General features: G+C 45.7%; 1 protein-coding gene across 1 annotated transcript in view; it reads right to left on the reverse strand.

The window, feature by feature from the left end:
• Pfkp (phosphofructokinase, platelet) overlaps positions 1-24,900 on the reverse strand; it is a 62,212-nt gene that overhangs the window by 15,860 nt on the left and 21,452 nt on the right. Inside the window, exons 3-16 of the mRNA XM_069990576.1 lie at positions 20,693-20,770; positions 18,371-18,560; positions 16,258-16,423; positions 15,100-15,144; positions 14,766-14,874; positions 13,810-13,905; positions 11,737-11,829; positions 10,969-11,094; positions 9,426-9,490; positions 8,833-8,902; positions 8,480-8,626; positions 5,882-5,952; positions 4,686-4,773; positions 3,764-3,916 (exon numbers count right to left, since the gene is read on the reverse strand). Of these exons, the coding sequence (XP_069846677.1) occupies positions 3,764-3,916; positions 4,686-4,773; positions 5,882-5,952; positions 8,480-8,626; positions 8,833-8,902; positions 9,426-9,490; positions 10,969-11,094; positions 11,737-11,829; positions 13,810-13,905; positions 14,766-14,874; positions 15,100-15,144; positions 16,258-16,423; positions 18,371-18,560; positions 20,693-20,770 (1,497 nt within the window). The remainder of the gene's footprint in view (positions 1-3,763; positions 3,917-4,685; positions 4,774-5,881; positions 5,953-8,479; positions 8,627-8,832; positions 8,903-9,425; positions 9,491-10,968; positions 11,095-11,736; positions 11,830-13,809; positions 13,906-14,765; positions 14,875-15,099; positions 15,145-16,257; positions 16,424-18,370; positions 18,561-20,692; positions 20,771-24,900) is intronic.

Genomic DNA, 24,900 nt, shown 5'->3' on the forward strand with positions numbered 1-24,900 from the left:
GGTATTCCCCCCACACGCACTGCAGCCAGCTCCCTGACTCCACGTGAGCTTGGCACCCGGCCCCTTGGCTGGGATCATCCGGTTCTGCCTTATGAACTCAGATTGTGGCTTTTCTTGAAGATCTTTCTTCCAAAGGCCAAATCCCAGGCTGGGGAATGAATCTATACTGGAATGAATCTCAGCACTGGCTACTCTCAGGGGAAAGGCTGAGCTCAGCATTGTGACAGATACCCCTCTGGGAATCGGCTGTCTTTGGTGAAGCTCCTGCTGGGAGTTTGGGGGCACGGGAGATGAGCCGTGGGGACCAGAGGGTGCTGCCTGTGCCAGATGGAGCATGGAGGGGGGGGGTGTGGAGGAGGGCAGGTGGAAGTCGGGAGGGATGGTTAGTGCCCTAACTCTACTCTGACATCTCTCGTGAAAGTTGCTTTGCTGCAAGAACCATCTACCTTTTGGATGTTTCTCTTTTGTTTCCTTCCATTTCTAAGCAAATGGGAAGGAAAGTCTGGCTGATGAGCACTGCCCAGGAAAGGGGGAAGACAATGATAAAGACTCCACACATCCTGACTCATCGTCCTGCAGGGGGCAAATCACTTGACCTGCTCTTGGCTCCTCTGGTGGACATCGAATGCATGCACCACCAAGTTACCTGGACACTTGTTGCTGTCCACACTGAGAAAAGCAATGGCACAGGCTATTAGAAGGATAATGGCAGCTAATTCAGAGCTCGGGTCATTCTGGTGAATGTGGATTTCACTGGCAGCTCACCCTACTCAGCGTGCCTTGGTTATGGTTTTGGCTAGAACCAAGTACTGTTGCCAAAAGAAGCCAAAGTCCTACAGGTACATCACGAGACTTTACTAATAAACATCAGCTCAGAGAAACGGTATAGGTTTTCCTCTGACTCACTTCCTCTATATTGTACCTCTATTGGGGCCAACTTTGGGGGTGCACCTGCCAGAGAAGCCCTTCTACTGGCAAGAACAAAATGGGTAGTGCAGACGATGAATAAACAGGCAAATGCTGATGACTGATGAGACTAGTTCAAGGTTTCTCAACCTCAACAGTGTTGATATTCTGAGCCAGAGGAATTCCTCATGGTGGAAACAGTCCTGGTATGTGGCAGCCCGTGGATCTGCATCCTACGTAATGCCAGGAGCACCCCAAAAAATGTCCCTCAACATTGTCAATGTGCCTTAATCGTACAATTGCCTCCCCGTTAAGAAGCACCAAAGAAGCCACTGGGTACTGCAAGAAGCCCAGGGGCTGTAAATGTAACAGATTCTACCCAGGACCATGCAGGGAGCTGCCCATCACCACACCCAGAGCATCTGGCCATGAGAGCAGGCAGGGCGCGGGTGACCGGCTCCTCTAAGCGACCGATACCACCACCCTGCCAGAGTCACCCAGAAGGCTTTGGTGACCTCCAGGACAACACAGGCGGTCCAGCCTGGCCTGCAGAGTTGCCTCATGCCTCATCTCCTCCAGTCCATGCCAGCTTTGTTCAGACACAAGCTCAAACTACTAAAGAGACATCACTTCGCATGCGTCGCTTGAGATAAAAGAGAACCGTGGACACAACGGATACCTTGGTCATCATTTGGTCCTGTTATGTTCAGGATGCACACGCAGTTAGAAATCGCAGCATTCACTGAGGCTAGGCCGTGGGGCTGAGCTTCCTTACCCACCTTGAGACAGGCAGAGGCAAAGGAGACCCACTTCTCAGAGAGCCTCGGGAGCACGGTATGGAGGGGAGGGCACGTGCACACCTGCACGCACCCCGTGCCAGTGTGCCCACCGCCTGTGGGAGCGGCAGGCCGCCTGCTCCACACCACCACTGCACAACCACCCTTTGAAACTCAAATGAGTAACAGACCAGATTTAAGAGAACTCACAAGATCCTGGGAAGAGAAGTTAAAGGGGAGAGGGGATTGACAGCTTGGGTCCTCTCCTATTTTGGTCTTCAAATCTTCAACTACACACACAATACACACACATATATATATATATATATATATATTTATATTTATATACACATGTAACTATATACCTGTATATATACACACATACATATGTATAGACGTGTGGGCATCAATGTGTATATGCACATATACTTACATATATTTAATTTATATATCATATATACTCTATATGATATATGTGCACACATTACATACGTATGCAGGTATTTATGAACTTAAAACTTGAAAGACAATCATCCTTTATAGCAGATGAGCTTGGAATTGTAACGCAGAAGACTCTTTCCTCTATGACCATGGAAATTATCCACCAGTAAGCACCACCCTTTGGCTAGCTCCTGCAAAAGCTTCCACGAACTGGAAATGAGTTCCAGGCCTTTCCCACCCACCTTTCTTTCCCTAAACGTGTGTTCTAATTACTGACAGTGAATCAAACACAAGCTCTGATTGCTGAGGCAGATAAGAGGAGGAAAACAAACATTGTAAACTATCTTGAAGTAGGCTCTGAGGTTTAAGTCCACAAAACGAAAACCCATCAAGTGACCCCAGGGGCAGCCAAGGCAGCAACAGCAGTCTCCATGCAAGAGGAAGATGTGCGTGAGAGCGACAGCGAACAGCGTGTGGTTTTGCTAGAGAAAGTGGAGGAAGCGTGAGCAGCCTGGAAAAGCCGTGAGTCAGTGCGAAGCTTTACTTACCATTTGTGTTTTACTGTGAGAAAGCGTTTGGGCTTTTATTTACCAGTGCGAGAAAGAAACTTGAGGTGCCAACAGTTCAGGGGAAACAAAAATCTTAGAGAAAATGCAAGTACTAGGTGTCCAGGGGAAAATGACTTGAACATTTTTGAAGTAACAGTGGAATGCAGTCTTAGATACCGGTGTCCAAACTCTCATAGAAATTAGCAAGTGTAATCTATAAATAAAATGTTAATACATGTCTATGTTATGTTATTGCCTTTTGGCAAACGCCAACACAGAACGGAAACCTGCCAGGTGCTAGCAGGTCATACCTATAATCCTAGCTACTCAGGAGGCTGAGATCTGAGGATTGAGGTTCAGAGCCAGCCTGGGTTGATAAATCTGTGAGTCTCTTATCTCCAGTTAACAAAGTAGTAAAGTATCAGCCATGAGCAAAAAAAAAAACCAAACTGCCAAGCCAAGAGAGAGGCCCTAGATTTAAGCCCAAGTACTGGTGCCTACACACACACACAAACCCACAATCTTCAATATTTTTAGATGTAATCAGTATCACCAAATACAAAGGGAGAAATAATATTAGTGGCCATTGCCAAAACTATAGTTAATGTGCACAGTGGGTTTGGATTAACAAGTGAAACTACAAAATACTGACTTTAAATTCTACCCTAAAACATTAAGCGGAGAAACTTGGACCCAGGCTAAGACTGCAATAAATAGATGCAGCCAAAGGCTGACTAAACAAACAAACAAACGCATGATGTCATTCTGCTGGAGCTATGGAAGCCACTGCCACTTCTCGGGTCTTGGCAGTGTGACACATCACAGGAAAGAGATGGGGAAAAATTTTGGGGAGGGGGGAACTAAATGAAGGGTCTCCTGAGACTGGAGGTCTTTTTAATATACTTTTCTTAGGTGGGGGGAATGAGAAACAACAACAAGAAGAACAATAAAAGAGAGAACGAATATAAGGATGCCATGTACATATTTGTGAGCGGCTGGCAGAGACCTCTTTCTAGCACACTGGTAGATAAAAGGGGCCGGGCGTCAGGTTAGCATGGGTCGCGCTTGCTTTGCTGGCGCACGCGCACTTACGTCTGTGATAGTGTTCAGGGCCGTGTCTGCCCCGATGCTGAAATCAGAACCCGGCACATTGTTGGAGACAGTAGCAGGAACCATGACCATAGGGACACAGAACTCCTCGTAGTGCTCCCGGGCAGCTGCCAGCTCTAGGAGTCCCAGGTAGGCCTGTCAGATAAGTGTGTGTGATTGTGGGCCGGGGAGGGGGCAGGAGGGGCACGGAGAGGTGTCGCTGGGAGTGAGGGTGCACAGGAGGGCCTCAGGGTGCCACTTGTACCACAGCGCACGGGGTAAACAGTGGGAACCGGGGACCACTAAAAAAATCAACACAGAGATGCATTAAGACCACAGACAAGGAGAAGCAGTTCCTTAAGACAGGAGAAAACAGTATGGGACATGATCATTTAGAAGAAGGAAGACTTGTGTTCTTTTCAGGGCCAGAAGCTAGCTACTGGAGGTCCTTACAGCTTTCAGAACGATGAGAGGTATTCATAGGACTGGTATTTATGAAATGTAAGATGTTTATTATTAGATATAAAATACTAAGGAGGGCATAATGAAGAACGACAGTCCAACATCTGATTTTGTTTTACATGTAAAAAGAAAATCTAAGTACCTAATTTCAAGAACCCAAGAGATGGAATTATTTCTGGGGTGTAGAAACGAATCAGGGCTGTCAAGAGTTGAGTCTCACCTAAGGACTCCAGTGGTTGCTTCCCTAGTCATTTACTTAATCAGAACTGGGTCAGTTTTCGCCATCTCTTGCCACCCTGTGCTGTTCTGCATTACAATGAGCCAGGGCCTTGGGACTGGAAAATCTAAAATCCCAGCTCCTGAAGAGTAGCCAACAGCTACTGGGCTCGTGTGAAGCTAGCACGGGTTGCCACTTGTGGCTCAAGACTAAATAAACACATTAAATAGAGAATCGACAATGTACCTCAAACCCCCCAATGACCAGGAGGGCGTTGATATTGTGGTTCTTCATCTGTTCGGCGATCTGTTCCAAATACTTTCCGGGCAGGATACTGGAAACAAGACAGACCAAGAAACCAAGTCAGACAGGGACTAGCTTTTCAAGTTCCAGGAACCATCACCCCACCTCCTAAGCAAACCCCTTAGGAGACCCCCTCTGCCCCCAGGCCTCCTCTTCCACCTCCTGTCCATGGACAAACTCAGTGGCATGTAGGAGCGGTGGGCAGTGCCTTCGTGGTGAGCAGAGAGCATTTTTCAAAAGTAAGTAGTAGTTATAAGTATTCCAGCTCATTTGCATTATTCAAATTAACTTCATTGAAAACCCAAATTGGCTAGCTCTGTCCATTGCTGTCGCCTGTTTCAAATGACTAGGTCAACCAGCACTACCGGAAGTGAATGGGATGTGCTTGTGTCCTTTCTCAAAAGTCCATCCAACAGCCACCCCTCACCTTTCGTTTGCCCAAACAGGAGAAAATGGTACTTCCGCTCCTGGTAAGATTAGTAAGTAGTTACAGGGGAAAAATGCTCAAGCATATAGCTAATCGGATCAAACAAGAGGACATTTCTAACAGCAAAATTTTGTCTTTAAGAAGGGTTGGTTTTGAGACAGCCTCTTGCTATACGGGACAGACTGCCCAAGACCTCAGACCATCCTGCCCCCACATCTGGAGTGCTGAGTTTATAGATGTGCAACACCCTGCTTGGCTTCAGAATGCGTCCAAGGTTGTCAAGTCATTTCCCCCCTAACTACTCGAGAGACACACCCAATACGTGTACGCTAGCTGCTGGCGCTCTCACCAACTTCAAGCTCCGTCCGTGTGCTTCTGTGAGCAACACGGTAACTAGGGTCCAGAAAGCACCACTCATCTTCAGACCAAAACAAGACAGAGGCTTTATGCACACTGTTTTGCTTTCAAATACACTGAGGAATTATTGGAGAAAAGGGTCTTCTCTTTGCAAAACAAGCTCTAGGAATTATCCTTAATGTCCTAAAACTTGGCTGGGGTTCTGGGGTGACGATAGGTCTGTGTCCATTCACCTCTTCCTTTAGGAATTCCTCTGGATTACAGAAGGCATCTACACTTGGCTACTCTCTTCTAGAATATAGCCCTTTGTCCTTCCATAAGTTAGGTCAAAGAATTAGAAGATTTTTGAAATTACCGTTTTGTCCCGAGAATGGACCCTCCTTGGCCAGTCCAACCTCCGACATCTGACCAGCCGATTTTTTTGATCTAATGTGGAAACACACCGAGAAACAGCTCAAATGAGGGAGAAAGGAGAATTAGAAAACTCTAAACTGATTGTTCCAAATTTTTGGATTTCATCTGGCCCAGTCAGCACTTAAGATCTGGGAAACTTTACTGGACTGTTCATTCATAGCGACATTGAATGGGGTAGGGATATGGAATGTATTCCTTAGATAAGCTATTTATAAGAAGCCTCAATAAAACAATTCTCTCTCAGTCCAGGGACCTCTGTACCCTACCACCAGACAGGTGTTCTAGAAAGACACTTCAGCTGGCCAAGTTCTGTCCCTGGGAAAGAAAAAAATAAGTTTTATACTTTGGGGTGTTTTGTTTTTAGTCCTTCCTTCCTTCCTTCCTTCCTTCCTTCCTTCCTTCCTTCCTTCCTTCCTTCCATTGAGCCCAGAACATCTGAACCATGGTTCTGGCCATTTTGTTTGCTAGTTTGTTCATTTATTCATCCGTCCATACACTTTTTGTGGCAGGACTGGCTTGTGCACTCCAGGCCTCACACTGCTTAGGAAAGTAATCTACCACTAGAGTCACTCTGCCAGCCCGTCTTTGCATTGATTATTTTTCAGATGTGGTCACCTCTTAATGCAGGGGCCAGCCTGGGCCATGACCCTCCGGCTTGTGCTTCCACCCATGGCTTGGATGACAGGCATGTGCCATCATACCCAGCCCCTACACATGCTTCCCCTGTAGCTTGGGGCCACAGGTACGGTACATCCGTCTAGATGCAATCTCCTCTTCTGGGTCCCATTCTTCACAGGAAGCCCTGAGGGCTCAGAGTCAGACACTTTTTTCTCTACAGTCTCCACTGGAGTCCTCTGAAGAGCTTCCCAAGCTCCACGATTCTCTCTATCCACCTTGAAGAGGCCAGGCTACAGTATCCACCTGCCTGGGACATCTTTCCTCAGACATCCAACAAACAACCTCAACACAGCGCCTCACCTTTCCCACATCTGGCACTTGTAATTCTAGTCCCTCCACTGGCTCAGGCTAGACCAGGACTGACGCCTGACTCTCATACCTGTGACCATTTAGCGAATGAACACTGTAGTCCTTACTTTTACCTGTAAGACCCCCCCACTGTCTCAGCTGACAGGTGAGCTGACCAAGTGCCAGCCTCCGAGTTCTGCCACTGATGGACACCAGAAGGGCCTTGCAAAAAGCCAGCACTAGGTGTCACATCCCTGCTCAAGACCAAACTCCTTACTGCTGACTACAGATGACCTTTCCCCTCTATCCCATCCTTTCCTTCCTCTTTCTTCCTCCCCTACCACAGTAGCCTAGTCCTCACCATCCTGGCCCATCAGCAATACCTACCTGAGGGCCTTTACACTGGCCTTTCCTCCACCCAGAACTAATATCACCCATGTCCACAAAGAGCCATGTACTCTGGGACCTGCGATCCTCGGGCATGAGAATAGCTCCTCTGTCTCTCCCCCACTTGCCTGTGTAATAACTTATGAGACCCACTGCCACTGTTCCTACTGACATCTCACAGAGGGGCTCCATGCATCTAATGACAGGCATAAGAACTTCACAAAGTAAATTAGCTGCTGACTATTTAAATGGACGAGAGCATGGATGAATGAATGAATCTGGTAGTCAAGCACAGGATTCACAGCCCCACAATTCTGTTTCGGACAGTGCATCATGTGAATAGGATCAAGTTAATGTCACTGGGTCTCATCAGAAAACTGCGAATAAAACTATGAGCCAGTGGCTCCCGCTTGTAATTCCAGCTATTCAAGAGTCTGAGATCTGAGAATTGTGATTCAAAGCAAGCCCTGGCAGCAAAGTCTGCAAACTCTTTATCTCTGATTAACCAGCAAAAAGCTAGAAGGGGAGCTGTGGCTTAAGAGTCAGAGCACCAGTAAGAGGCAGCACCCAAACTATGAATTCAAGGTGCATACACAAGAAAAAAAAAAAAAGGAAGGAAGGAGGCAGGGAAGGAGGGAATCAGAGAAGGAAGGAAGGAAGGAAGGAAGGAAGGAAGGAAGGAAGGAAGGAAGGAAGGACTTGGACATAATATTACATCTAGTGTAAGCTATAAATAGGTTAATAGACGTAAATTCCACAGAGTAATGAGATATAATAAGCACTCAACGGTTGTTACTGTCTCATTTTTGTGGTACTATGGACAGAACTCAGGGCCTTGAGCAGGGTGGACAAGCATAGTAGGGTTTAAATACAGTGAGTCTTGCATTTGTCAGGTCCTTTGTACTTTGCATACAGTTCCCCTTCATGCATGACCACAGTGCATGAGGCTTGAGGACATCACGCATCACCGTATCCTGGTGCCTTCTTAGGAAAACTTTAAAAAAAACAAAAACCTCAGATATCTTCAAGGCTCAGAGTCTAACCTAGGGCAGGATGCTAGACCTGAAGGGTGCCCTGAACTGCTGTGATCACAATCACACAGACGAGTGAATCTTAAGTACTGAGAGGGATGGGGCGGCTGGCCTGAGCATGTGTGGTGATGTTCCCGCTCTCCTGGGAGCCTTACCTGGCCTTTGGCAAAGCCATCAAAGCCATCGTAGATGGCGAACATCTTGTGGCCATCTGAGATCCCCACGCGTACCGCGGAGCGCACGGCTGCATTCATCCCAGCTGCAGGCGCCCCGACGTTGATGATAGCCACGTTGCAATTGCTCTGAAAACAGGAAGTAGGGAGGCTTTGGGTTACCAGGCATGCACCACCGTTGCCTGCTGCACGCCCTGTCAGTGGCCTGCACCATGACCTCATTTGACAGTGGCATGGAGGTCAAGATGGAAAAGGGTCAGTTGGAGAGGTTGGGGGCCACGCCTGACCTAGAACCTGGGTCCCTGTGGGCAGAGGCACGGATGCCGGCTACTTACCTTGGTGATCTGGTCATCTGGCAACTTGATGGCCAGTCGCTTGTAAGTTTTCAGGTTGCCCTCAAAGCTCCTAAAGAAAAGGGGTTGGGTGGAGGTTGTACCAATGTTAAACTAGTGGGCCACAGGAGAAAACTCATTGCATCTGGGGCAGGAGACAGATCGGGCAGGAGACAGATCTAACAGTTTCTGCATGTATTCTGCAGATGCTCAAGGAGTCTTTGGCTACTGTGGAAGAGACCCTTCCATTACAGACATCCCAAGAGCCCTCACTGGTGTCTTTCTAATCTGTTATCAGGCTTAAGAAATATGGTATTTTCTTGCTCTTCTTAAGTCTCTTTTTTAAATGTTGGCTGTGTGTCACCTTGTACCTTAATTTTAGTAAGCTCTGAACAGCCCTCACTCATCCAGCAAAAATCAAAGGAGAAAGCTCTATTTCTCCTTGTCTAACTCCTAGGCCTTCAGCCTCACTGCACAAATACTACTTGACCTATTGCTTGAGTTTTTCTGTTTTGGCTCTTGAGAGAGAAAAGAAAAATCACAGCCATCACAGGCCCAAGGAAGAGACGTTCGTTCTTTGATTCCAAAATGCTCACCTCCCCCGGAGCTGCACCGCGTCTTTGAATCTTCTCTCATCCATCGCCTTCTGCACATCCTGGGTCTTTAAAATAAAACCAGGAGAGCAAAGAAAGAATCAGGACTTGTTATGTCCACGGGTGGACCGTGGGTGGGGAACCCCATCAGACTGGCTGTGGCCGGACCTCCCTTACAGTTTGGCCCTTGGCTGGTGTGCAGCCCCCACAGCATAGCAAAGACCCCTGGCTGCCCTCTGCTCGGAACACTGGTTGGCAGCCAGCCTACCACAGTCCAGCTGTGAGGCTGGAGTCCCAGGCTCCACCCAGTCCTTGCTTGCAAGGAAAAGGAAGGAGTCCTTGCCAATCATGGCCATGAAATTATAAGGATTTCTCCACAAAGGCAAAGCTAGGGGAAATGGGTCTGTCAGGGAAGGGTTTGTGAAAAGCTCTCAATCTAACTCTGGTAAAATTAACCAAACACAGACCACTGCCTCTCTGGGGGCTCCCAGAAGGTGAAGGAAGAAGAAGGGAGCCACCCCAGAACCAAAGGGCTCGGGGCCGATGTGCCCTTGTTAGCCCCAACTAACTTCAGGATCTCAGGCAAGTAACTTGTCTCTCCAATCTAAGCTAAAGAAAATACCCCAATTTCCAGGTTCAAGACATGAGACCTTTAGGAAAACATCTGATGAACTGTAGGTGACCAATGATTAGCTCACTGTGGACTTTTCTCAATGAAACCTCGAAGGGGCTGCATGCAGAACAAGCTACCCTAAATCATCTCTGGGTGGAGAGAGAAAGCAGGCATGGGAAACAGACTTGAAATAAGTGAACTGCGCTCAGTTCAGCACTGTGAGCCCCTGCCACCTCTCACACAGTTCCTTTGCTTCCTGTCTTCCTGTCCCTGAGGACACACACACACACACACACACACACACACACACACACACACACACACACACACACACACACACACAAACACACCTACAATACAAACAGCACACAGGGCAGACATTCTTCACTCAGTACGTCTGGTGCAATTGGGATTTTTACAGGCTACTCTCAATGAATCCGTTGACTTAAATTACTTCTCCACTTCTCCCTATCCCTTACAAATGGCATGCACAGCAGGGCCATTAGAGAGAGCAGGTCAAGTCACAGATACAAATGCATTTTGGAAAAATTATAAGATACTAACAGTTTCTAATGAAACCAGGCCATCGCTCCTTCTCCCCATGGAATGAAGGCAACATTACCAATCCCTGCACCATTGTTGTGCAGTATCTGAGGCCTAGGTAAATCCTCTTTGACTGTTGATGGTCCTGACGGACCAGACTTGTCTATAGGAGAGGTCACTACGCATGATGGTAGCCAGGAAAGCAAGGACACCGATGAGATCGGCTTTACATGGTTGGCAGTGACAGCAGGCAAGAAAGTTCTGTCGGCAAGCAAAGGCCAGCTCATCCTGGCTTCAGAAAGTCCAGTACACCCAGCATGCATGGACTGCGCGGCAGACACACGCCATCTGTCCCCGCCCGCCCAGTGCCCACACCAGGCCCGAGCTCACCATCTGCACACACTCCACCAGGGGCAGGCGCACGGCTTGGTTCCCGCTCAGTGACACAACACAGGCCGGGGTGTCGGGCGTGGCCTCCAGCAGGGCGATAACTGCTTCCACCCCCATGCGGCTGGCCTGGGGATGACATTGGAAACCATCCACGAGGGGCCTCCGTGCTGGGCCAACCACGGAGCCCCTGGCTACCCAGAGCACCATAGACCCCACTTCCCACCTACTTCCTGTGCTCCAGAACACATCTGGAATGGGTACTGTCACCAGATCCTCACACTGGGCAGCTTCCCCCAGTCTTTCTTCAGACACAGATGGGTACAATCGATCAAGTTGTTACTCACCCCTCTAACACAGCCTGCCTCTCTGTGAGGATGAGACAGCAAGTCTGGGAGAACTAGCGGGAGGGGCAGGAACAGGGGTAGCTAGGGACATGGGGACAGCCCTAAGAACGAAGGATTCAGAGTCAAACTTCCAGCTGACCCCTGGGGTCAGTTGCCGGAGACTTAGGCTCGGAACCCGACCTTGTTAGATCCCGACTCCCCCGTCCTCCTCATGATTGGAGACGGGGGTCTCCCAGCCTCTCTGTGACCGAGGCTGGCTGTGTTTGGAAGCCTTCAAGGATCTTCCCAACTGAGGACATGCACAGATCGCACCTCTGGGGTTGAGTGTGCTGAGCTTCATGAAGAAGTGGCTCATTTGAATGTCCAGAAATAGCCCTTTCTCCTGAGATCTGGTGAAAGCGCCCAGCGCCCCATCCTCCATTACCAAAATCCTGTCGAATGCGGAAGGAGTCCCTCCTCTCTGCACATGTCCAAGAATGGTCACGCGGGTGTCGTATCCCAGCTGCTTCACTACAAGCTGCAAGAGAGATCTCCATCAGGAAAAACAGGACCATGTGGAGACGCACAGCGTGGGCACAACTCTCAGCTCCTACCGGGAACTCTGCCCAGAGCAAGGGTTCCACTATTCTGCCTTCAGACACAAGCCACACAAATTGTCACATCTAAGCTTCCGTTCCTAAAGCATGGTTCCGTGGAACTGCCCATTAAAATGTGTTTTATTTATTCATTTGTTGTTCCATGTGTTCTTGAGAGAGAATATCTGTATATAACCCAGGCTGGCTTAGAACACATTCTTGAAGCAGCCCCAGGTGGTCATGAACTTGTGATCCTCCTACTTCAATCTAAGTGTTGAGATCAAGGCATATGGCTAAGAAATTTTAAGACTGTACTTCTATAGTTTAAATAAAGTCTTTGTCTCCCAACAAGCAAAGGATAATAATGACTTGCTTCCTTATAAAAAGGTATCAAATCTGGCACCTGTGGCTCAGGCTTTTAATACTAGCTACACAAGAGACTCAAACCTGAGAATTTCTGGTTGAAGCCAGCCTGGGAAGAAAATTCTTGGAGCCTCTTAACTCTAAATCACCAACAAAAATCTGGAAGTGGAGCTGTGGCTCAAGTGAGTGGTACAGTGCCAGTCCTGAGTAAAAAAGCTGTATGATTGGGCCCTGCCCGAGTTCAAGCCCCAGTACTGGCATACACTCATGTAGTCACACACGCACGCACACACACACACAAACACAATTCTCCAGTTTAAAGTAGCATTACCTATGTTCTATGGAGATATAAAGACTTAAATTTTTATCACTCCGAGAGTGTGACCTGGCAGACTCAGCCTCCACTGGGTGGGAACGGCAGCTGGTGACTTGGAGGACTCAGCAAATCTCCCTGTGACTCAGTTTATTCCTTGATACCAACAGTGGGAACAGTGAAACTGATTCATGGCCACTTACTGTTCAATGTTCCATGACTTAATCTCAACTTCAAAAAAGTGAGAAGGAAAAGTTTTGCCCTGGTTTTCTTGTTTGCTGCTGGTAAACATTGTCAAAATGTTTTTCTTGAGTTCCAGTCATTGGACTATTTTAATGTTGATGGGTGTGGCTAGTTCTGAGATCAGTAAGAAATGAAATTTGCTCCGTAAGTGAAGATAATCATGAAAAAGAAATCAACTTGTAAACGCAGGTAATGCCTGTGGCCCTGACCCACAGATCCATCGAGAATCGTGACTACCAACAATGTCTGCCTGAAAACACTGGAATTCTGTGAATCCCGGTGAGCACCAGGAGAGGTGAGCCCATCCAGCTAGGCCCTGCCCGTCCTCACAGCACGAGGAAACAGTAACTTTCTTAGTGAGAATGTGCTTAAGAAATGAGCCTGCCATTTTGGCTTGAACTCGGTCAGGGCCTTACGCTCTTCTGCTTTTTCTCACTCAAGGCTAACACTCTACCACTTGAGGCACATCTCCATTTCTAGATTTTGTGTGTGTATGTGCCAATCTTATGGCTTGAACTCAAAACCTGGGCATTGTCCCTGGGCTTTTTTGTTTTGCTATTTTATTTTTTATTTGCTCTACCACTGTAGCCACAGCTCCACTCCCAGCTATTTGTCTGGCAGTTAACTGAAAATAAGGGTCTCACAGACTTTCTGGCCTGAACTGGCTTTGAACTGTAATCCCTGATCTCAGCCTCCTGAGTAGCTAGGATTACAGGTGTGAGCCACCAGCGCCCAGTCACTTCTGGCTTTTTGCTTGTTAACTAGAGATAAGATTCTCATGGAATTTTCTGCCTGGGATGGGTTTGAACCGCTATCTTCAAACCTCAACTTTCTATACAGTAGCCAGGATTACAGGCAAGGGCCACCTGCACTTTGCCCAAGTAAAATATTTAATACAATGCAATGTTCCAAATCAATATTTGCCTCCTATTTCTAGTTGGCAACAGAGGGGGGAAAAAGTGAGATCACACACACACACACACACACACACACACACACTTACGTCCTTGATTGTCTCTGAGCTGATAGGTTTATTTTGTCTGTCAATTGCTCCTTCAGCCACAATGATAATGTTCAGCCTTTTTTTCCGAGCACGGTTCTAAGAGAAGAGAAAATCGAATCTCTCACATTCTTAATCTGTTTCTGATGACGGCAATCACAAAACCATATAAGTCTGTCCCAATGTGTTGTACTGGCTTCTTTCCAAACAGAAAGTTTTGCTTAATATGGAAGGGAGAGCTTGTTAGCAGCTTCCAAAGGAGGAGAGAGGGACTCTGACAGGGCTCCGGCCAAACAGTGGGAGGTCTGGGGGGCACTGCTACTACAGAGGAGATCCCTGCCACAGAGGGCAATTCAGGCTGGATCCTCTCTGTGAGCACACATAAAGCCTTTCTGCTACATGCCTGTCCACTGCCCCAGGAACATCCATCCACACTTCTCTGTGAATCTAAGACATCTCCGCCATTATGATTAGAGGGCATTGGGCCCAATGGACAGATACAACACAGGAACGCTCTTGTTGGGATCTGGAATGTTCCCTGTGTCCCAGGCGTGGCTCCCTCATCCATGGGGTTACATGGGTTTGGAGGCCTATAAAATGGGCCATGCTTCAGAGAATTTGTTCATCTCAAGCATTTTCTTAAAGCACAGAGTGATCCATGATCTGGTCATTGCTGTCAGAAGCAGACGTATGGGTTTGCCTCCATCCATAAAACACTGCAGAGGTTATGAGCAATGCAGCTCTGGCAGTTTCTCTATGGCATTATTCTTTGGAATTTCAGGAACCGACAAGACACGTCAACAGACAGGGCAAAAGAAAAAAAAAGTCTGCAAGAGGCTGGACCTCATTTCACATCAGCAAGTCCTCACTTGCTTACTAAGTTGGACAAACTGGCAGCTCCAGAGACCCTGTGAACTGTAACTACAGCTATTCGGCCCAATCCCTGGAATCCCAGTTACCTCTGAGAGCTTGACACACATGCTCTCTTCCCAGCCTTCTTCAGGCGGCGACTCTGGGAGGAACACCCAGTCCGCCCCGCAGGCCAAGGCACTCACCAAGGCCAAGTACCTGCACGGAAAGAGTGCCATGTCAATGCAACACAAAGCACTTTCCCTGCAAGGCTACTGCAACACCCACGCTTAGGGACAAATGCAAGCAGAATGACACTGCAGACAACAAATGCTATGGCCTCTCTGTCCACAGAGCCACAGGTATCTGCAACGCAGGGAGCAGAATACTGAAGGAGAGGGTGCGGAGAGTCTTTCCCACCCGATCACATGTGTAGGTACATACCCACAGTGTCTCCCCATCACCTCCAGGACAAAGGTCCTCTGATGGCTGGAGAAAATAAAAAAAGGGTACATTCAGTCATTGTCACTGAGAACGCAGGAAAGGCAGACAGAAAAAGTGCCCTCAGAGCCCAGTGAGACAGAAAGTCTGCCTCATAATTACAGGCAAGGAGTTGCCAAAAAATGACTAGTTTCCTACAAAAGGCAAATATTACCACAAAGGTGTTTCAGGGATGGGGAGCTGAGGGGAATCCGAGGTGACTGTGTTTGTACGGACTGTGTTAGGTACAGATTTTACAACTTCTATCACATACACCCCAAGGCTTCCTTAGACTCCTAGTTGCTTTGTCATGCTCTTTCTGAGTTCATGACTGTACTTCCATCTAGAACACCATGGGCTGGGTACACTCCACAGAAGCACATGAGCATGAGTGTCACAATTAGCTCCATTAATATCCAAGGACCAGGGTCTTTCCATCAATGGAAAAACTCCACTGTTCTGAGCCATCCTGTCAACACCGGGGATGCGGTTTCCAGTAACCACTAAGCTCACAGCCACAGACTAAGATGGCTGTGCACGGCACAACTAAACCAAGGTAATCATGAGGCCCTACTCTCAGAGTTCTTATTCAATGTTCTGAGTCTCAAGCTACTTATTTTAAAAAAGGGAAACTAACTGGTAACCCAAACCTGCAATCCTAGTTAGTCAGGAGCTTGAGATCTGAGGATCACAGTTCGAAGCCAGCTCAGGCAGAGACTTGTCAAAGCAAGAAGGTGAAATCCCAGTCAAGTAAAGAGATTGGGTCTATGTTGCTCTAGGTAAGTTCCCCTTGATTTCCCCTGATTGTTTCCCTAAATGGTTTGTTTTGACTTTACTCTTCTATTAGGTTTAAGAGTTCTCATCTAGTTTGCTTTGCTTCTGTACAAGACTTTTGTTAGGTTTAATTCCACACACCTTACACGGTCTTGGCCTGTATAAGCTTTGTGCTAACTGCCCACAAGCAGCCCTCTGGCTCGCCAATACTGGCAAGTTGGCCTCTGACATGGTGGCTTCTCTGTCTCTCACAAGTGAGTTTCCATACAACACCAGTACCAGCTTCTAATACTCCAGTTAGCCACCCTTCAGCAGAGCTGCCCTCCTGGTTTCACTAAGTCCTTTTACCTCTGGGCTGTGGTCATGATGGCATCGACGACTTCGATGATCCTGTGCAAAGCAGAGTCAGTGCCAATGGTCATGTCTGTGCCACAGAAATCGTTGTCGATGGAGCCCACCATACCGACCACATTGAGGTGAGCGTACTTCTGCACGGCCTCGTTATCTATTTCCCCTGCGTGAGAAGCAAGCACACACTCCATCACCCATGAGAGATGAGAACTCCCTTACGTCCCATTTGGTGGGAGACCAAGTAAGGCATGTTACAGTAAAGAGAGCCATTACTCCAAACTCTTTCTCTTCATTATTTCACTGGAACTATTTGCAACTGAGTGTGTACACTTAAAAAGAAAGACAGACAAAGGCAGAAGTAAATTATTCAAAATATGAGTTGTCACTTGGCACTTAGCAAGAACAGCAAGTTTTGTTTGTTTTGTGTGTTGCCGGTTGTGGGGCCTGAGCTCTGGGCCTGGGTGTTATCCCTTAGCTCTTCAGCTCAAGGGTAGCACTCAACCACTTGAGCCACAGCCACCACTTCTGGCTTTTTCTGCTTATGTGGTACTGAGGAAATCAAACCCAGGGACATGCATTCAAAGCAAGCACTCTACCACTGAGCCACCTTCCCAGTCCCAAGAACAGCAAGTTATTTTTAAAAAGAAAGGGAAAAAAAGAAAAGAAAATCATCTATATGTTGCATTCAATACATTAAGGAAAAAAAAAACCTAGAGGCATTGGTGGCTCACACCTGTAATCTTACCTAATCAGGAGGCTGAGATCAGAGATGTAAGGTTCAAAACCAGCTTAAGCAGGAAAGTCTGTGAGACTCTTATCTCCAATTAACCACCAGAAAACTGGAATTGGAGCTGTGGTTCAAAGTGGTAGAGTACTAACCTTGAGCACAAGGTTTAAGGACAGTGCCCAGGCAAGTTCAAGCCCCATGAGCAACAAAACAAACAAAAAAGCCTCAATTTTGCCTAGCAATGGCTTTGAAGAATTCATGGTTCTGGATAAGGATACATCACAATTTCATAATTAAGCACCTTAGTAATGTTGGTCATCTTCATAGAGATTTCTTATTCCAGAAATCAAAATAATAGCTTTAAAGAGATCAAAACTAAAGTACATAATAGACTTCTCAGAAATCCTTTCTGTAGCAGCATAAAAGATTACATAATAGCAGATCATTAGTGCCTAAATTACAATCTTTCAACCATGTGGATACATTTGTATATGTCCTGCTGGGAATCAAACCATGACTGTGTGCGCGCTAGACAAAGTATCTTACCACTGAGTTACTCTCTAACCCAGCAACTGAGATGTAAAAAACCTCAGCCTACCTGGAGTAATAGGGTGGGGATGGTTACAAATGTGGGCACTGAATGCTGAGGGCCAGTGTAGACCAAGGTGGACTCACAGCTCTGTGGCTGCCTGCCCCCACACACTCCTCACCTATAAAACAGGGATGGACAATGCCCCCATTGCACAGGGCTGGAACAAACACTCTATGAGACCCTGTGTATACTGTGGAATGTTACTTGACATGTCGTAAGGCTTTTTATTATCATTACTGAGATGACTTTATAGATGCAAATTGAAATTCCGAGATAACAAACAACAACTGCTACTACTACTGTGAAAGGCAAAAATCAACTAGGCACTGGTGGCTCACACCTGTTATCCTAGCTACTTGAAAGGTTGAGATGGAGAGAACTGAAGTTCAAGACTAACCTGGACAAGAAGACATCTTAATGAACATCTGGAGATGGTGGTACACACTAGTTATCCTAGCTACAACGGCCAGCCTACCATAGATAGATCATACCCAGGGGAGTTCACCTAGGCAGGAAGTGAGACCAAGATCCTATTGGAAAATTAGAAAACAAGACTGCTGGCATGGCTCAGAAGTAATATATACATATTACACACACACACACACACACACACACACACACACACACACACACACACACACACACACACACACACACACACACACACACACACTTGTTGAGAGTGGATTATAAATAAAGCTTAAAAAGGAGAACGTAAGATTTCCAAAGCATGAGAAGGCAAATGTGGAAACAAAGTCCCGGGACCAGCAGGCACAGAAGCAGAAGCCTACCATTCTCAGCCAGCTCCTCCAGAAGTCCACTCCACTCCTTCCGGAAGAGGTTGGCCCCCGTGAGGCTTCCGTCCCCTCCGATCACGCACAGGTTGGTGATGCCCAGCCGAACCAAGTTACAGGCAGCTTTCAGACGACCTTCGCGGGTGCGGAAGACTTGACAACGGGCGCTGCCGATAATCGTCCCTCCCTGGAAAGAAATATACAAGGATGATTATTCATCTCCTTTCAGCTGGACAGAAGGCTAGATGGATGAGAAGAGGCTCAGGTTAACACATACCTACAGGACCTGGCTTGTTTATGCCTTCCTTAGTTCCATTGTCCACTGTCAAAGTTTGTCATTTTTTTTCCCACTTTGAGTCCCACACTGGACTCAAATACTCAATACTGGAACTTAATACTGTTCTAACTTCTTGCAAAAATGGCTCTACCTAATCCTTGGTTTTCAAAATTTCCTTCCTTCTTTCCAAACATAGCAAAGGGATGAAGTCTCCCAGTGCTAACTCAAGCTTTGAGTTGTATTAAAATGCACACCCTATGAGCTGAATTGTTCAGGGACAGCTCCCAGGCCTAGAGCTCAAGCCCCACGACTGACAGGAAAAAAAAGAGAGAGATCTTTCATGCGATTGTTTCTAACATATTTATAAGATTATGTCTTGTTGCCTTGTATGTCCCTCCCCCATGGTATAACCCCTACTTTCACTATATATGATGTTGGTATATGTGGAGGGGAAGGGAAAAAACAAATTGTTAAAACAGGGATACAGGAGGACCCATTGCAACAATGAGATGTACAAGTCGTTATGTCGAAAAATGAACTTTACAACTTTGGTGGGGGGGGTGGGGGGAGATACGAAGGGATGGGAAGGGGAAACAAAGCAGGAGGCTACAATGCTTGACAAGAAATGTGCTCATTTCTTACCCATGTAATTGCAACCCCTCTGTACAGTATTTTCACAATAAAAATATATTTTAAAAAATGCACACCCTAAGGCTAGGCACAGGTAGCTCACACCTGTCATCCTAGCTACTCAGGAAACTGAGATATAAAAATTGCAGTTTGGGGCTATGAATGTGGCTTAGTGGTAGAATACTTGCCTAGTGTGCATGAAGCCCTGGGTTCGATTCCTCAGTACCATATAAACAGAAAATGTCAGAAGTGGTGCTGTGGCTCATGTGGTAGAGTGCTAGCCTTGGGCAAAAGAAGCTCTGGAACAGTGCCCAGGGCCTGAGTTCAAGCCCAGGGCTGGAAATAAATAAATAAATTTATTTTAAAAAATTGCAGTTTGAAGCTAGCCTAAGCAGGAAAGATCATGAGAATATTATCTCCAATTAACCACCAAAAATCTGGAAATGCAGCTGTGGCTCAAGTGGTGGAACACCAGCCATGAACAAAAATACAAGAGACAGTGTCCAGACCCTGGGTTCAAACCCCAGTACTCACAGTGAAAAAAAAAAAGTTAAATAAAATAAAATGCAAACCCTGCTAGCATACATGCCAATTTAGCTCCTACTAAAAAACACTCAAAGTGAATCACAGATTAATTATAAATGAACTAGTTACTCTATACATAATTGTAACTTAATTAACTAGTTAATTACTCTATACATTTTAAGCATTCAAACTACAAATAAAGAGCTTTTCATGAAGTCTTTTCTTTCCACATAATCTCTTCATTCCATAACTAATAAAGGAGCCTTCACTAAGTATTCCATGAATGTATGAAGTGCAAAAGTCCTTGGGCAGATTACTCTCAAATTCAATGTAAGCACGTCTTAGCTTACAATGGCAATTACTTCTTCATTGTATCCAACAGGGAAATTAGCCCTGTCTGCTTCAGTCCAGAACAAGGACACAGTGTCCCCATGAAATCCACAGCCCTTGGCGGCTGTCAGACAGAATCTTTCCCAGGCTTTGTGATGCTCAACCACCAAGCGATACACAAATGCCCAAATGGGCACAGAGATTTGCCACTGAAAATCCAGCATCAACAAACCGAATGGCTTCAATAACTTCAATGTGGCCTAAAAACCAACAGCAAAAGTCTTCCAATACACGTACCACAATGAACACTAGCTGGGACACACGACTCTGTATTGCGCAGATACTTCCTGGGTTGCACCAGTCAGGGGCTTTCAAATTTATTATGTAATCAAGGAACAAAGGCAGGATGTTTTCTTTCCATGAGAATAGTTTTGACTTCCTAAAGCCACTCTGGGGTACTCGGGTGCTTTACATGTTACTGCAGCAGAAGATTCAGTAAAAAGTTTCAACAAAAGCAGTTACTTGAACTTAAGAGAAATAACAAACATGGTACTTACCACTTGTAGAATGCTTGAGACGCTCTCCCAGTCGGCTTCCTGAATATTAGAGCCTCCATCCACCATGCCTTGGTAACCCTGAGGGAGAAAACAAACCATGTAAAAATGGGTTGGAATCTTTTCTGTACAAATGATATAAAATAAAAACACAGGCAAGTTCCCAAGAACCCAACAGTTTGAAGACAGTATAAGACGGGTATTCAATCAGTAAGAAACAGTGTTATGGTTAAAGCCTTTTAAATTTAACCTCTACCCAGAAGTTAAACTTAATCCCTTCCCACCCAAAGAGATCAATGGAAGACAATGTGGTCAGCCTGTTTTCCCTTGGTTCCAGGGAGTGGTGAGGGAATGGGAGTGGGAATGATGCTTGTAATTTAGCACAACCTCACAATGTTCGTACTACATGCATGATCGTGTCTGGCTCTCCACTGGCCAAGGCCATCCACTTAGTTTTTGAAACAAACTAAATAGTTTTCAAAAGATGAATTAGAATTCCGTCCATACTGTCTTTCAATTAGTGACGTTTTTATTGTTTGGACGAGCAACCTTTAGTAAACTAGAAAAATCAGTACATTCCTTTGCCTAAAATCCTTTTGGACAATTAACTATCAACTCAATACCCCTCACTTTTTTTCCCTCAGAAATATACCATATCGTAAAATGGATAAGTGTCCATTTTCATCTTTATTTACATCAATTCCTTGTCAGAACCTTAATCTTAAAAAGGAATAGTCTTCAGAAACGTCTGAAATCCAACAGTCATTTACAACTATTATTGATGTGGATTCAAAAACCCTATCTAAAGAAAGATGAAAGAATGGGAAAAGGAAATGGAAAAAAAGATTTTTAAAAAAGAACCAGGTGCACATTTATCCTTCCAGATACTCAAAAAGTTGAAGACTGAGGACTGAGGTTCAAAACCAGCCTGGGCAACAATATCTCTAAGGCTCTAATTTCCCAATTAACCAATAAAAAGGACAGATGTGGAGTGTGGCTCAAGTGGTAGAGCACCAGCCTTGAGTGAAAAAGCTAAGGGACAACACCCAGGCCCTGAGTTCAAGCCCCAGTACTAGCACATAAGAAAAAACAAAAAAGAAATCAACTGATTAAATATGGAGCCTGGTACATAAGTTAATCAACATCTTTATATAACCATCTTTATAATTGGTCAGTCTGTAAACTCGTATGAGTTTAATATATATTAAATATATATATATATATACAATATAATTAAAATGTAATATAAACTAGCTAGGTGTGGTGCACACACCTATAATCCCAGAACTTGGGAGGCTGAGGCCAGAGGTTAGAGTTCGGAGCCAGCCTGGGCCATCAAGTGAGACCCTGCCTATAGATAAATACTTGTTATCTAGGGTCATATGTGCAACAAGTGAGAAATGAAACAATAATATAGAACAAAAGAATACCAAGAAAAGCTAGAGCATAGAGCAAGCAAACATCTGACCACACATCTGCATGTTACTGATCTGTCCTAAACCCAAGACTACCACTCTCACCAAGAAGCTGGTATTAGGATGCAGTTAACTACAGCCTGTTCTCTTCATGATACAACGTTGGGTCTTCCTCCAAACAGCCCAATCTAAGCTTAAGGATCAGTTGAATTAATTTACTGTGTTATTATTATTGCCATCAAACTTGCCAAATTTCATTTAATGTCCAGGGTCTAATTATAGTTGTCTCTGTGAGGGCTGAGGATAATAAGCACGAATGAGGTCCGATCAAGGCTCAGCTCTGCAAAGGGCACCCTCGACAGAGGCACGAAAGACATCTGTCTATGCATGTGACAGAACCAGGCGCTGGTTATATGTGCAAGAGCACACCCTTCTCCTCACCTGAAGCAACTCCCAGGGGTCTTATTTATGCAGAAGAGTAAGAAGAGGTGGATAGATAGATAGATGGAAAAAAAAATTAGCCATCTGGTCATCTTCTTACTTACCTCTAACGGTCCTAAACTGCCAGCTTTTGTCTAAGAAGTAAACTTAATTGCACAACCCATACCTGTGATAAGAGAACAATACCAACTTCTCTGGGTTTGTTTCTATGAAGCCTGAGAGGCACAGATACAAGAAGTAGCCATGTAGCCTGGGCCCAAGCGTCAGACGCTACTCCATGGTCCTGAAATGGACCTTCCCTCCCCACAATGCTGACATCACACACAGTGACCCTTGAGAGAAGGTATTACACGTGAAGATGCCAGCACAGCAGACCCATGGCAGACCGCCTGTGAGCAGGGCGGGGTGTAGACTCACACTCACCATGGGGCTTTAGCCAAATGGAAAAAGAAGATCTACCAGATTTCCCACAGGAAGATCTACTGAAGCTTTAATCGACAGGAAAATAAAAAGGCTAAGAAGGGTAAAAACCCAGTCCCGGCCACCACACGAAAGAGGAAGTACAAAGATGTTCTGAGATGTATGTCTGAAAGCATTCATTTCCACATTGTTCTCGAGGTCTTGCTATTTACACAAACTGCTCTCCGGTCAGTTCCTCTATGCCATTTTCAAACTGAATGTGGCCTGAGGTGAACAGAAGATTTCCCTTTTCTCTTATTTTCTGAATTTAGATATTGCTTTAAGAAGACTTTAGCTTTGAAACAAATTCCTTTATTGGTGAAGAAGAAACATGGGCAAGTGCCCTACAAAAGTACAGCCATATATTTTGGTCAGTAAAGTGTTTTCCAATACACGAGTTTGATCATTCCATACACCATGGGTGTGTTTGGTACGGGAAGCAATGGAAAAATAAGAAAGGATGATTTCATTTGCTCTACAGTCAATGCTCTCTACACTTGTGGCGAGTTGCTAGGAAGTGACTCATTCTTTAACTTGCAAAGTCATTCTGCCCTGGAACATTTCAAAACTGACTGCCAACTGCAGCTTCATGCTTTTACTAATAAGAAGTTGGTACCAAATTAGGAGGAGGGATTTTACTCAAGTGTATTAGAATGTTAAGAGTTCAGAAAAGGGTTTTTTTTTTTTTCTTATTGAAGTAGAAGCAGGCTGAATACTCATTTCAATACAGCCAAAATATTTTTCTAAAATTCCCTTTTGGAATGTGCCTTCAAAGCCAGTTTTATGATTCAGCTAAGAAAAACAAACCGTAAAGCAGTACAACTGTGCTTACTTTTTAACCAAGGAAATACTATCAAGTCTTTTTGACCCTAATTCCTAAAGTGAATCTAAAAGCCCCTGAGCCACTGAAAAATCCATCATCTAGCTGCTGATCACTTGTTAACATCTCTAAGAACATGCAATGGACTGAAGTCATTCATTTTACTTTCTTGTGTAAAATCACTTGGAGCAATGTCAGAATAAGGACTCTGCTAGTTGATATTTGTAGACAACAGAACTTTACTTAGGGGAAATTTTGACCAGTAGCATTAGTCAATTGTTGGGCCTACCATAAATAGACAGATAATAGTCAGCTTGTGGGTAGTTTTCTGTTTTAAGAAATCTAATGTCTTTTTTCTCTTCCTGGGAGGCAGCGGGAGGAGTATCTTTTGTGGGGGTTGGGCATTGTTCCTGAGCTTTCCCTCAAAGCTACTGCTCTATCACTGAGTCACATTATCACTTCCTGTTTCCTGGAGGTTAACTGGAGACAAAGTCCCATGGACTCTCCTGCCCATGATCCTAGCTGGGAAGGTGGCTCAGTGGTAGAGTGCTTGCCTTGCATGCATGAGGTCCTGGGTTCGATTCCTCAGCACCACATAAGCAAAAAGAAAAAAGCCGGAAGTGGCACTGTGGCTCAAATGGTAGAACGCTAGCCTTGAGCTGAAGAGCTGAGGGACAGCGCCCAGGCCCAGAGTTCAGGCCCCATGACCGGACCCCCCCCCCCGCCCCCGCCCCCGCAAAAAAAAGAATCCCCAGACAAAAAGAAAACCAGGCCTGCCCATGATCCTCAGATCTCAGCCTCCTGAGTATCACACCAGAGCCTGGATTAAAAAGAAATTAAGATTCAAGGCCCAGAGGGAAAGTACAGTCACATGTTGTGATGAAGTTAAGCATTTTTCTCACCAATCTTGTTTGATGAGCTGTGCACCAATGGGTCACTCTTGTAATTTTAGCTAATCAAGAGGCTGAGATCTGAGTTTGAAGTTCAAGGCCAACTTAGGCAGGAAAGTCCAGCAAAAAGTTGGACGTGGAGGTAGGGTAGAGCACACTAGCCTTAAGTAAAAAGGTTAAACAAGT

This window comes from Dipodomys merriami, unplaced genomic scaffold (genome assembly GCF_024711535.1).
Source record: "Dipodomys merriami isolate MVZ:Mamm:240054 unplaced genomic scaffold, mDipMer1.0.p SCAF_4, whole genome shotgun sequence".
Lineage (NCBI taxonomy): Eukaryota > Metazoa > Chordata > Mammalia > Rodentia > Heteromyidae > Dipodomys > Dipodomys merriami.